Genomic DNA, 14,712 nt, shown 5'->3' on the forward strand with positions numbered 1-14,712 from the left:
AGCATTTAGTGAAAGAAACTAATACAAAAGTTAAGCTAATTTTAGCCACAAGCAGCCTAACAGAGTCCACACAACAGAAATAAAGGTACCAGGAACCTTCTGCTTGTGGACTACTAATGGTACCAGGACCTCACATCTCTCAAAACCGTCTCCTGTGGAAGGTTGGTATGCACTGCAGTTTTAAGCAGCAGCAGCAAACTGACTGAAATGTCAGTGAATTAACAATGGGTCACATGTAGCCCAAACACCTCAGAAGGCAGAGGTGATCAGTGCTGTGGTGGCGTGGTCCGTGTTGCCCTCTCTTGGTGAGTGCCCTGACTACTCCTACCTGTGAGCTTTACTTCTTCCATGTAGGTTAAAAAGAAATTATCCCTTCTTCCAAAGAAAGAATTCTTGTCTTCTCAGGATAAATGATGTACTATGGAAAATATGTAGGGAGGAAAAACTACTGAGTTCTTGATAATGTGCTAATAAAACTATAAGTCAGCTTTGACCTTTCTCTATTCCTATGAGATCCTTATGGGTGGAAGCAAGTACTCCACTCAAAACTTACTAAAAGTTCTGATGAACTGCTGATACTTTCATACAAAAATTATTTTTTTAAATTAGGGCTACTACCTGTTCAACTCTGTGCCTAACAATGTAAATCAGGACTTTTTTCAGAATTAACCAAAAAAACTGTGGCTAATTTATCTCTACACCTTTCATTTTGGCAAGTACTTCAGCAAAGGCATAATATTGGAAGTGACAAAAACAAACGAACTGACAGTTGCTCAAGTCATCCTGGTGACTTCCCTGGTGGCTCAGACGGTAAAGCGTCCGTCTATGATGTGGGAGACCTGGGTTCGATCCCTGGGTTGGGAAGATCCCTTGGAGAAGGAAATGGCAATCCACTCCAGTACTATTGCCTGGAAAATCCCATGGACAGAGGCGCCTGGTAGGCTACAATCCATGGGGTCGCAAAGAGTAGGACACGACTGAGTGACTTCACGTTCACGTTCAGCAAAGGCACAACAGCAGCAGAAAGAATCCTTCTCTCAAGAAAGAGAGGCATGAAAACTGCAGGCAAATAGCATCCTTGTACTGAAAACATCTTCTCGAATGTGCCAGATACACCTAGGCCTGTGACACGGTACTCACCCTGATCCACCAGGAACTGATGACACATTTGAAGGGACATTAGCCTGAGGTTTGCCCTTTTCAGTTTGTTTGAACACAGATTTTGCTTCTTGAGAGGTCTCACCCACTTCATTGGTCCCCCTGCATCAAAGGAGACATCAAGTACATAAGAGGGTAAAAACAAACAAACAAACAAAATCTATGAAAAGGGCATAAATAACAAGGAAAAAAGCACTGGCCTTTCTATAAACTCTAGCTGCTGAGCTTCATGTTTAAAGTGCACTATAATAGTTATAGAGAGTAGTTCCACTCTCCGCAAAGATCAAAGACAATGAGCAGCATTGACAACCCAGGGCAACCAAAACAAAAATAAAATAATTTTAAGAAGTATCTTCACTTGACTACGACTGCTTTAACCTCAAAAGATGACTTCAAACAAAGAAACAAAAAAACATCGTTACTCCCCTACCTAAGTTCTTGTGATGGATCAGTATTAACTCAGAGCGTAAAATACAAACTGCTAAACCTCACATTCAAGACCACCCAAAATCTGGTCCTACTCTCTATCAGGCCTAATTTCTGTGCCCCTCTATTCTCTTAATCTCATGAATCTATTTGTCACCGCCACTGTATAATCATAAGGTATTTGATTTAGGTCATACCTGAATGGCCGAGTTGTTTTTGGTATTATCTTCAACTTAAGCCTGAACTTTGCAATAAGGAGCTTATGATCTGAGCCACAGTCAGCTCCAGGTCTTGTTTTTGCTGACTGTACAGAGCTTCTCCATCTTTGGCGACAAATAATATAATCAATCTGATCTCGGTATCGACCATCTGGTGATGTCCATGTGTAGAGTCGTCTCTTGTGTTGTTGGAAAAGGGTGTTTGCTATGACCAGCCTGTTCTGGTAACAAAACTCTATTAGCCTTCGCCCTGCTTCATTCTGTACCCCGAGGCCAAATTTTCCTGTTATTCTGGGTATCTCCTGACTTCCTACTTTTGCATTCCAATCCCCTATGATGAAAAGGACATCTATTTTCGGTGTTATTTCCAAGAGGTGTTGTAGGTCTTCATAGAACCGGTAAACTTCAGGTTCTGGAGCATAGGGAGTTGGGGCATAGACTTGGATTACTGTGAGGTTGAATGGTTTGCCCTGGAAACGAACTGAAATCATTCTGTCATTTTTCAGATTGCACCCGATTACTGCATTTCGGACTCTTTTGTTGACTATGATAGCTACTCCGTTTCTTCTAAGAGACTGTTGCCCACAGTAATAGATATAATGGTCATCTGAATTCAATTCGCCCATTCCCGTCCATTTTAGTTCACTGATTCCTAAGATATCGATGTTTATTCTTTCCATCTCCTGCTTCACCACATCCAATTTACCTGGATTCATAGATCTAACGTTCCAGGTTCCTATGCAGTATTCTTCTTTACAGCATCGGAGTTTGCTTTCTTCACCAGTCACGACCACATTTGCACGTCGTTTCCACTTTCGCTTAGTCGATTCATTCTTACTGGAAGTATTAGTAACTGACCTCTGCTCTTCCCCAGTGGCATGCTGGCCACCTTCTGATCTGGGGGGCTCATGTTCCGGGGACATACCAGGCCTTCCCTGTCTCCTGAGAAACCTGTATGAAGGTCAAGAAGAAACAGAACCGCACATGAAACAACTGACAGGTTAACATTGGTAAAAGGAGTAAAACAAGGCTGTATATTGTCATCCTGCTAATACAACTCATATGCAGAGTACGTCATATGAAATTCCAGACTGGATAAGTCACAACCTGCAATCAAGACTGCCAGGAGAAATATCAACAACTTCAGATATACATACACCAGTCTAATGGCAGAAAGTGAACAGGAACTAAAGGACCTCTTGATGAGGGTGAAAGAGAATATGAAATAGCTGACTTGAAACTCAACATTAAAATAACTAAAATTATGGCATCCAGTCCTACCACTTCATGGCAAATAGAAGAAAAAAAAGTGAAAGCTATGATAGATTTTATTTTCTTGGGTTTCAAAATCAATGTGGATGGTGACTGCAGCCACGAAATTTAAAGATACTTGCTTTCTGGAAAGAAAACTATAAGCCTAGATAGCATATTTAAAGCAGAAACAACCCTTTGCCAACAAAGGCCCATGTAGTCAAGCTAGGTATCTTCAGTAGTCATGTACAGATATGAGAGCTGGACCATAAGGAAAGCTGAGTGTCAAAGAATTCATGCTTTCGAATTGCAGTGCTGGAAAAGACTCTTAAGAGTACCCTGGACAGCAAGGAGATCAAAGCAATCAATCCTAAAGGAAATCGGTCCTGAATATTCATTGGAAGGACTGGTGCTGAAGCTCTAATTCTTTGGCCACCTGAGGTGAACAGCTGACTCGATTGAAATGACCCTGATGTTGGGAAAATGAAAGACACAAAAAAGGAGAAGTGGGGGGTGCATAAAAGCAGAAGAAGAGATGTTTAGAGAGCATCACAGACTCAACGGACATGAATTTCAGCCAAGTCTGGAGAACACTGGAGGACAGAGGAGCCTGGCGTGGGACAGGACACTGGGTTGCAATGAGTGGAACATGAACACACGACTTGGCTACTGAACAACATAACTATTCTAGGTAAACTTCTCAGTAAAGAGAGAAGAATTAAATTAAAGAGGGAGAATTTTTATGATTATAGAATACCATCCCCCAAATAACTCACTTCTTCCTTCTTGCCCAAGAAGATACTTCCCCATCCCTCCACTGATGCTGAGCTTGGATATATAACTTACTTCAATGCTCAATGACATTAACTGATGTGACAGGAAAAAAAGCTTTAAATGCATTTGCACTTTTCCACCTGCCCTTGAATACCTCTTCAGCCACAAGAACATGCCTCAGGGAGCTGCAGGTCCCAGATGGCTGACAGACACATGCTGCATGTCTCAACCCAACCAGCAATTAGGAGACAAGCCTAGATTAGCTGAACCCTCAATATCTAGAAACACAGGTGTAACAAATAAAATGCTTGGTGGTATACCACTATGTTTTGGGATGGTCTGTAGCATTCCTGTAGCAACAGCTAACACATTTACAACCCACGAGTGAAAACACTAATTTCTAAGGGGCTAGGTTACTTTTTCTCATCTAGAGATGAAGTAGCACTGCTAGAGAGAATCCTTTAGTAAATTCTATTTCCCAAAGATAGTTGCCATCAATTTCCCAACGCCCATGTTTTTCCAGAACCTGACACTACCCCTATGAAAGTAAGAGTATATGTCACTCCTGCTCCCTGAAACTGATGGGACTTTGTGGCTGCCACAATTCACAGGGTTCAGTGGGAAGGGTACTACATGATTTCTAAGACTTGCTAAGAAAAACAACAGAGCTTTCAGGTGATTCTCTTCTCAATAATGAACCTCTAAAACCCCTGTTACCACAGAAAACGTGTCTGCCTTGAGGCCACAATGCTGGAGAACACACAAGAATACCGAGATACCTAAGGTGTCTGTTCCAGATCCCAAGTCTTGAGTCGTCCTAACCCAAGCACCAGACATGGAAGTAAATAAACTTTCAAGACACTCCTAGACCCAGCCATTAAGGACAACTGCAGAAGGGGCTCTGCACGAGAAACACTTAGCTAAGTCCAGCTATGCCAGGACTATAAGAAACTGTAATAGAACATGGTCTTAAGCTGCTAATTCTTGGGCTGATTCCTCATACTGCTATAGGAAAAAACAAAACAAACATACGTGCACTTTGAGGCTTAACGCAGAGTACAAGAACACTGGCTTAGAAAGCTGCTTTCAATCTACTTGCCCTGGGCAGAATCTAGAGACCTAAGATGGTTCATGAGAACAAGTGGAATCTTTCACTTGGAAATGATGGAATGAACACATTCTTTATTCTCCACTCTCTACCAAAACCCTAACAGATAGTGGTAATAAGTTTACAGAGGTAGAATTACACAAGGGTAAGAAAAAGTATAACAGGAGAATGATGTCAATTAAAATTTTTTTGAAGGTAGAAAGCAAACAGACAAGTCAGCAGTTGACTGAGGTGTGTGCTCTGCTCTCTCAAGCTGTAGCCATGTGGAATGGCCAATAAACAAGCCATATCCTACAAAGGCTGTGGAAACTGAGATACCAGGAACCTCTAAAGGTGGAGGAAAGGAGTGGGGCTAACACCAATTGAACGTTCATATCAGGAGCACCCTGGTCCCCAATTCCCTTCTCTAGCTCGTACCACAGGCTACTGACCCGAATCAACCAACAGAACCCGTTCCTCTTTGTAGAAATGAAAACCACAGAAGTCCTAGACTCAAAGGGCAGGGCTGATGGCACAAGTTTCATTCTCAAAACAGACAAATTAAATGAAAATCTATCTCCTCACTCTTCATGACACAGCAAGTCTAAAGTCTGTGTGTTTCCTGTGTGTCTGCCTGGCTGGGTAGTAAGACAGAGTGCTACCCAACCTGTACTGGACTTCTCCAAACCAGAAAGAAATAAACGTGTATTATGCTGCTGACTTTCAGAGAAGTTTCATCTGGCACAGTATATAACTCTGCAATGTGTGTGTTGAAAGTAATAAGAATATAGTACTTTTGAATATAAAATATGTGTGAGAGTGTGAATATTTATGGGAAAAAAAATGATTTTCCTCATTTATATTTGTTTCTTTGATAGACATGGGGCTGCCCTCTTCTGACAAATGACAGAAACAGCAGGCTTTCCGGATACTCATGTGGCATTTGCTTTTAAAAGGAAAAAAAAAATTTGTGTCAACTATATTTATAAATATTAATAAATCCATAAAATTTAATTTGATCAGAAAATTTAATGATTTCTCATAACAATAGTTATTCACCAGCCTTTATCACTGTCAAGTCAATGGTAAAGTTATAATACATCTTCCTTAGATATCCAATGTAATACATGAGAAATAATACAAACCAAGAAAGATTTCCAATATTTAACACTGCATTCCTAGTGGCATAGTAAACTCTTTCTGTGTATTTTTTAGGACACTGAAAGCATTAGAGGCTCACCATCAGTGTTCTACTTCCCTCTGCTGGACAACTCAATAGTTCCCAGGGTGATTCCCGGCAGCAAAATACATTCTTAATTCACATCATCAAGATTTAATGGGTCCCAAAAATGATTATATGGGAAAAGACTGTCTTTGAAATGGAGAATACTGACAGATAGCACCTAAGTGGTCTAACTCATCAGCACCAATGTCGGGTGGTAATGATGTGATATGCTGAGGACAATCATCATCAACGTGGTATTGATGCTTCAAAGTGATTGACATGAAGCTAACCATGAGGATATAATGGTCATCTGAGTTAAATTCACCCATTCCAGTCCATTTTAGTTCACTGATTCCTACAATGTCAACGTTCACTCTTGCCATCTCCTGTTTGACCACTTCCAATTTGCCTTGATTCCTGGACCTAACAGAGAAGGCAATGGCACCCCATTCCAGTAGTTGCCTGGAAAATCCCATGGATGGAGGAGCTTGGTAGGCTGCAGTCCATGGGGTCCCACAGAGTCGGACACGACTGAAGCGACACAGCAGCAGCAGGAGCAGCTGGACCTGACATTCCAGGTTCCTATGCAATATTGCTCTTTACAGCTTCGGACCTTGCTTCTATCACCAGTCACATCCACCACTGGGTATTGTTTTTGCTTTGGCTCCATCCCTCATTCTTTCTGGAGTTATTTCTCCACTGATCTCCAGTAGCATATTGGGCACCTACCAACCTGGGGAGTTCCTCTTTCAGTATCCTATCATTTTGCCTTTTCATACTGTTCATGGGGTTCTCAAGGCAAGAATACTCAAGCGGTTTGCTATTCCCTTCTCCAGTGGACCACATTCTGTCAGACCTCTCCACCATGACCCACCCGTCTTGGGTGGCCCCACACGGCATGGCTTAGTTTCACTGAGTTAAACAAGGCTGTGGTCCGTGTGATTTGATTGACTAGTTTTCTGTGATTATGGTTTGTGTCTGCCCTTCGCGCAACACCTACTGCAAAATGGCTGTCTGGGGAGGCCTTACAAATAGCTGTGAAAAGAAGAGAAGCGAAAAGCAAAGGAGAAAAGGAAAGATATAAGCATCTGAATGCAGAGTTCCAAAGAATACCAAGGAGAGATAAGAAAGCCTTCCTCAGCGGTCAATGCAAAGAAATAGAGGAAAACAACAGAATGGGAAAGACTAGAGATCTCAAGAAAATTAGAGATACCAAGGGAATATTTCATGCAAAGATGGGCTTGATAAAGGACAGAAATTGTATGGACCTAACAGAAGCAGAAGATATTAAGAAGAGGTGGCAAGAATGCACAGAAGAACTGTACAAAAAAGAACTTCATGACCCAGATAATCATGATGGTGTGATCACTCACCTAGAGCCAGACATCCTGGAATGTGAAGTCAAGTGGGCCTTAGAAAGCATCACTACGAACAAAGCTAGTGGAGGTGATGGAATTCCAGTTGAGCTATTCCAAATCCTGGAAGATGATGCTGTGAAAGTGCTGCACTCAATAGGCCAGCAAATTTGGAAAACTCAGCAGTGGCCACAGGACTGGAAAAGGTCAGTTTTCATTCCAATCCCAAAGAAAGACAATGCCAAAGAATGCTCAAACTACCTCACAATTGCACTCCCCTCACACGCTAGTAAAGTAATGCTCAAAATTCTCCAAGCCAGGCTTCAGCAATATGTGAACCGTGAACTTCCTGATGTTCAAGCTGGTTTTAGAAAAGGCAGAGGAACCAGAGATCAAATTGCCAACATCCGCTGGATCATCGAAAAAGCAAGAGAGTTCCAGAAAAACATCTATTTCTGCTTTATTGACTATGCCAAAGCCTTTGACTGTGTGGATCACAATAAACTGGAAAATTCTGAAAGAGATGGGAATATCAGACCACCTGACCTGCCTCTTGAGAAACCTATATGCAGGTCAGGAAGCAACAGTTAGAACTGGACATGGAACAACAGACTGGTTCCAAATAGGAAGAGGAGTACGTCAAGGCTGTACTTGTATGCAGAGTAGTACATCATGAGAAAGGCTGGGCTGGACGAAGCACAAGCTGGAATAAAGACTGACAGGAGAAATATCAATAACCTCAGATATGCAGATGACACCACCGTTATGGCAGAAAGCGAAGAGGAACTAAAAAGCCTCTTGATGAAAGTGAAAGAGGAGAGTGAAAAAGTTGGCTTAAAGCTCAACATTCAGAAAACTAAGATCATGGCATCTAGTCCCATCACTTCATGGAAATAGATGGGGAAACAGTGGAAACAGTGTCAGACTTTATTTTTGGGGGCTCCAAAATCACTGCAGATGGTGACTGCAGCCATGAAATTAAAAGACGCTTACTCCTTGGAAGGAAAGTTATGACCAACCTAGATAGCATATTCAAAAGCAGAGATATTACTTTGCCAACAAAGGTCCGTCTAGTCAAGGCTATGGTTTTTCCAGTGGTCACATATGGATGTGAGAGTTGGACTGTGAAGAAAGCTGAGTGCCAAAGAATTGATGGTTTTGAACTGTGGTGTTGGAGAAGACTCTTGAGAGTCCCTTGGACTGCAAAGAGATCCAACCAGTCCATTCTGAAGGAGATCAGCCCTGGGTGTTCTTTGGAAGGAATGATGCTAAAGCTGAAACTCCAATACTTTGGCCACATCATGCAAAGAGTTTGACTCACTGGAAAAGACTCTGATGCTGGGAGGGATTGGGGGCAAGAGAAGGGGACGACACAGGATGAGATGGCTGGATGGCATCACTGACTCGATGGACGTGAGTCTGAGTGAATTCCAGGAGTTGATGATGGACGGGGTGGCCTGGCGTGCTGCGATTCATGGGGTCGCAAAGAGTCGGACACGACTGAGCGACTGATCTGATGTGATCTGATGATATAAATGAGCCTCTTATCCGTTTCTTCCTGACAAACATTAACTGACAGTTATCTGCCAGGTAAAAGTATGGTCATATAACATCAGATGAGATTCGAAGTTTAAGTGTTTGCAAGAGTAAGTTCCAATGACACAGCTGCAGGACAGGGAAACAGTTTACATTAAGGAATTTCTGTTAGAACATAAATCAACACACTGCTTCCTTCACTGAAAAACATCTTACTACAAAAAAACAAAAACAAAAAACCCCATTATTCTTATCAAGGTAGTAAAACCTATGAATTATGTAAAACTAATGCATTAAATTTAAAAGACTATATTTGATAAACTGAAAGCTGATCATAAAAGTGGGTGTTATCATATATGTTGAGGTACAATGGTTATGAAGAAAGTGACGTAAGAATGACGAAATACAGAATAAACTTATTTCTTCCAAAAGAGAAATGATAACCATATGGTCCCCAATTTAAAGATCTCAATTACGCAGTAAAACATGCTGATCTACCTGCTTGGTTTGGAGAGGTTTTTTGGGTGTTTTTTTTTTTTTTGGCCAAGACATCCAGCTTGCAGGATTTCAGTTCCTGCAACCAGGAACTGAACTCAAGCCCTCAGCAGTGAAAGCACGGACTCCTAAGATCTGGAGAATAAGGGCATTCCCAGTTTGGTATTCGTGATCATCTTAGTATTTTCACACATGGAACTGAGTCAACATATTTTTCAAAAGCAAATAAATTATAAGAGTAGGAGTGAAAGTTTAAAGCCTGAAGAATAGTTCCTATAAGTTAACACATTTCATAGAATGTTCTGAGTTGTATTTACCATAAAAAAAAATTCACACATGGGAAATCCCTTTTTCCCATTGAAATACAACTTAAATTTAATTATAATGTGATGGGATAAATGACTGGAACTGACTACTGATAAAGCATGGAAGATGACTTCTGAAAATACACTTATTACTAATCATTTCACGACAGACCTAAGTCAAATCACTATGCCAGCAGGAACTTCATCTGTTATCTAGCTGTATCTTCAGATCTGCTGTTTTCATATTATAATTTTAAATAAATGGGGAAGAGGAAATTCTAGGCACGTGGCTCTCATCCAGAACAGCCAAGAGTATTAAGACTATATTGCTTTTCTAAGCTAGTAACAAACCTATGAATCGCTTGAAAAAATAATATTGAGATAATAGTAACAAAATCAAACTTCTCTAGAAATGTGGCATGGTTAGCTTTCATGAGCTGGGTAATTTCATCTGCTAATGAGTGGGAGGACTATTCCAAGTGTTCTGGGGAAGGGGTGAAGATGTCCAGGAGCTGGGCCACGGCCCACTTTCTGGTCTTCTGAGTGCACTGGAACTGTCATGGCGCCTCTGGGTGTGTCACTTAGCTTGTTGCCTGAGGATCAAGGTCCAGTGGAAGTTGACTTGTCTGCCATCTTGAACCCATTTGATTCTAATTGGTTTATGTAGTATCCTTGGTCTATGTCTCTTAGTACTTTTAATTGTCACCTGACTCAAAGGTTTGGGGGGGAGTGGTCGTGGATTATACATGAAAAAGTTGGGGACTTTCCTAATAGCTCAGTGGGTAAAGAATCCGCCTGCAATGCAGAAGACCCTGGTTCTATTCCTGGGTTGGGAAGATCTGCTGGAGAAGGGATAGGCTACCCACTCCATTATTCTTGGGCTTCCCTTATGGCTCAGCTGATAAAGAATCTGCTGCAATGTGGGAGACCAGGGTTCTATCCCTGGGTTGGGAAGATCCCCTGGAGAAGGGAAAGGCTACCCACTTCAGTATTTTGGCCTGGAGAATTCCATGGGCTGTGTAGTCCATGGGTCTCAAAGAGTCGGACACAACGGAGCGACTTTCACTTTTCACATACGCCAATTTTAAGTAATAAAGGGAGAAATTGCCAAAGTCACAATGCATGGCAATAAGTAGGTGGAACCCATATAATGCTGAACATTTACATTTTCTTGTTTCTATTTAGTCATCCACTTCATACTACCTCCAAACTACATTACCACATTTTAAAGGACCATTCTCATGTTCCCTGATAATTAATGGAGCCACTGTTGAGTTCTAATAGAAAAGAACCTTGAGTTCTAAAGAATTCTTTCAAACTATTTAGATGTGTTGGTACAAGGACAGATGTCTAACCCCATTTAAAAAGATGTTCCATTTAGGTGGTTAAGAATCCACCTTGCAACGCAGGGTTTGACTCCTGGTCTAGGAAGATCCCACATCCCACAGAGCAACTAAGCCTTATCTCCCAAACAAGAGAAGCCACCCCAATGAGGAACCTGTGCACCTCAACTAGAAAGGAGCTCCCGCTTGCCTCAACTAGAGAAAGCTCAGGTGCAGCAATGAAGACCCAGTGCAGCCAATAAATAATAAATATTATTAAAAGAAAAACGTTCCTTTTCAAAAGAACCAGGTTGAAGTTTGTAAACGTCATCCTACCTGACTTTTTCACCAGCAATATCAAACACCTTGGTGACTTTAACTTCTTCTGGTTCTTTAGGTTTCTCTTGTTCTTCTGTTTTGACCACTTTACTTGAAGCCATCTCTTTATTCTCCTCTCCTGTCTATGAAAAAGAAGTGTATTAAGTTTGATACAAAATGAAAACTAAAAGTTCCACTCAAACACGTTGTTCCTGGCAATTCTTAATATTTGTTTCATCTCTAAACACTTGAATTCTCACTGAAAATTGATTTGATTAGAAAATCTTATGTTTCCTCCCGTAGTGAATACTTTGCTTTTCACTTGGTAGGGTTAATATTAAAATGCCGCTAGTTTGATCTCTGTTGTTAAGCCTCAAATCTGAGTTTGCAAATTTAAAAAATCTATCTGGGGAATTTCTGAAAAACGTTCATCGCATTCAACTATTAACTTACTTTAACTTGTGTACTCGGAGGCACTTCTGATTTTGGTTCTACATCACCGATGGAGCTGGCCAACATTTCCTCCTCCTCCTCTTCCCTGGCATCCTCTGACTCGGCGCCTTTTTCCTGCTCTGCAGCTACATCTTCCTTCTCACTAATACTCCCTCCAGATTCCCTGTTGGCATCCTCCTCTTCCTCGTGTTGTGGTGAGAGGCCACTGTGTTTTCTCTTCCTAATCACCATCACAAGAAAAAACAAAATAAACGGGCAAAATAATTTCAGTTATCCCTTCCTGAATTCCAAACATAATGTTGTAAACCTCAGAAGACTTTAAATCAGGGACTACTGATTCACACAGGATACAGTGAGTGTGAGAGGTAAGCTGAGATTCTGTGGAAGAAAAAAGAACCCAACTCCTACAGTTAGCATTTTCCCAAAACACTTAGAACCAAAATATATGCTGTTCTACTTCTGAGTTAGGACTAGCTATCCTCACCAAGAAATCACTTCACAGAATCCGTCATGTTCAAGAAGAGAGCTCTAAGAACATACATACACCAGATATTTTTGACTTTTGAGACTGACTGATGAGAGAGACTAACGAGAGCCTCAGATTTATCCACACTATCTCTTCCTAGGGTTCTCAGTGGGTGAGGAGTGGGGAGCCTTGTTTCTTGAATATTTTCTGAAGACAGCAAAAATGGGATACAGAAAAACTCAAGGATAAAAGCACTGAACCCAAGATTAAATTGCTTAACACTATTCTGACTTCAAATCAATCACCTAATATTCAAAATTCTTTTTCTACAATCTACTTTTTCATGTCCTGGAAGACTTGTACTGAAAGATTCCCTTATCTGACTTAAATAACTTGAGAAATTTCATAATTTCACAAAGCAACAAAGGCTAGGGATGGAGTACATATTTTTTCTAGTAATTGAGTTTTCCTTTTCTTCTCTCCCTCTCTTTTTTTTCTATTTGGCACATCACACAGCTTCTAGGATCTTAGTTCCCTAACCAGGGATTGAACCCAGACCATGGCACTGGAAGCACAAAGTCCTAACCACTAAACAGCCAGAGAATTTCTAAGTTTTTCATTTTAAATCAAGCACACTTATTACGTATAAATTTTTTAAAAAATTAAAGCTCAAACATTTTTAAAGCTTTCCAGAGAATAAGAATTAAATCCTAAAATGTCACCAAATATTTCCCTCAATGAGAAAAGGTTAGAAGTTCTAGCAGCAAGAAATCTGTCATCAGACCAATGCCAGCGATCTGGATGGCTGTGTCACAGCCCCTGACTTCAGGGCCTTGAGGGCAGCATCACCTGGCCAGAATGCTCTCAGCCTTTCTTTTTGTCCCTTTGGTTTTCTGTGTCTCCTCTTCAGCACCCATTTCACCTTCCTTCACTAATTCATTTACAGCATCTTCATGACATTCTCCACCTGAAATCACATAAGAAGGTGGTCAGAAAGACAGAAATAAAATTTTGATATCAAGATGACACATTTTCATTCAGAAAAAAAGTCTAGTGCTTTCCCCTGTTCTTCACCAGACTAAAGTATAATTTTCTGACGGTTGTCCTCCCTGTTTCTGAAGACAGGATAAGTTCCCCATTCCAGGCCTCCAGGGCAGTCCATAATTCTGTCCTTAACTCATCCCACTTACATTTAACGTTTGCAATTTCTGCTATGCTCCACATATATCTGCATGTCTTTAGAAGTATATGCTGAAAGAATGAACAGAAATTCCAAAACTACTTCTGTAATTTTCAAAGAAGAAATTGATGTTTCTACCTCATCTTGGACATCTTCCAAACTAAACAAAACACATCTTGTCTTATCAATAAAAGAGGCTTAGAAAAAGGCTTAAAGACTTCAAGGTAGACATAGCAGAAAAAGCAAACATATCGATTTCCCACCTTCGGACAGTGACATTCAGGGTCCCCAACAAAAGTGCTCCTTGGATGCCCAGTCTGACCACATTCTGTGGGTAGCTGTCAACAGATCCTGTACACACAGATTCAACCAGATTTATTCTTTTTCACTTCACATAAGCTTTTACTGCAAGTATAACCTACCAAAAAGCACATGAGCTAAAGTACAGGTCAATGAAATTAAGCAAACTGAACACTCCTGTGTAACTAGACCCATCTGAGAAGCAGAAGACAAGCAGTTTGCAGAAGCCCCTGGGGCCCTATTGCAATCACTAGCACCAAGCCACATGCCCCTGAGAACCGCCGTCCTCAAGTCGAACATCACAGATTAGTTTTGTTTTTGAACTTTAGGAAGAAGTTTATAATATGTACTCTTGCATACATCATCTTTCACTCAACATTCCATTTGTAAGTCACCCAGTTCCTTGCATGTAATTGTAGCGTATTTATTCTCATCCCTAGTTTTACTGTAGACTAAACCATTATTTATTTATCCATTTCTCTGTTGATAGCCATTTGGTTTGGGGCCGTTATAAACAGTGCTATTTTTAATAACCCTGCACTTCCAATTAGCTTTTAAATATTCACTCACAATGAACTAAGACCACTACACACTTGAGGAGAGCCTCTGCTATCAAAGGCAAGACTGAAAACAAAAAAAGGAATTTAGAGGAAACAAAACTAGGAAAAAGAAAAAAAAAAAAAAACCTTTATAATTAATCTCCTCAGAGAGGCATTCACAAAATAAAGATGACTAAAAATTTTTCAGAAAATGAAAAAAATAATGAGGAAATTCCTGGACTTCTCTGGTGGCACAGTGGATAAGAAGCCACCTCCAATGCAGGAGACATGAGTTCGATCCCTG

The 14,712-nt window shown here is 40.8% G+C and overlaps 1 protein-coding gene across 4 annotated transcripts in view; it reads right to left on the minus strand.

The window, feature by feature from the left end:
- The window catches only part of LOC109572311 (craniofacial development protein 2-like), a 39,824-nt gene that overhangs the window by 12,143 nt on the left and 12,969 nt on the right, over positions 1-14,712 (minus strand). For 3 of the 4 annotated variants that reach the window (XM_019978992.2, XM_019978991.2, XM_019978990.2), the window contains exons 2-6: positions 13,239-13,356; positions 11,924-12,143; positions 11,489-11,613; positions 1,782-2,753; positions 1,141-1,260 (exon numbers count right to left, since the gene is read on the minus strand). In XM_019978992.2, coding sequence (XP_019834551.1) covers positions 1,141-1,260; positions 1,782-2,753; positions 11,489-11,613; positions 11,924-12,143; positions 13,239-13,356 — 1,555 coding nt within the window. Of the gene's footprint in view, positions 1-1,140; positions 1,261-1,781; positions 2,754-11,488; positions 11,614-11,923; positions 12,144-13,238; positions 13,357-13,832; positions 13,921-14,712 lie in introns of all 4 variants that reach the window. The other variant, XM_070770339.1, reaches the window with a different exon arrangement.

Source organism: Bos indicus, chromosome 18 (assembly GCF_029378745.1).
Source record: "Bos indicus isolate NIAB-ARS_2022 breed Sahiwal x Tharparkar chromosome 18, NIAB-ARS_B.indTharparkar_mat_pri_1.0, whole genome shotgun sequence".
Taxonomy (NCBI): Eukaryota; Metazoa; Chordata; class Mammalia; order Artiodactyla; family Bovidae; genus Bos; species Bos indicus.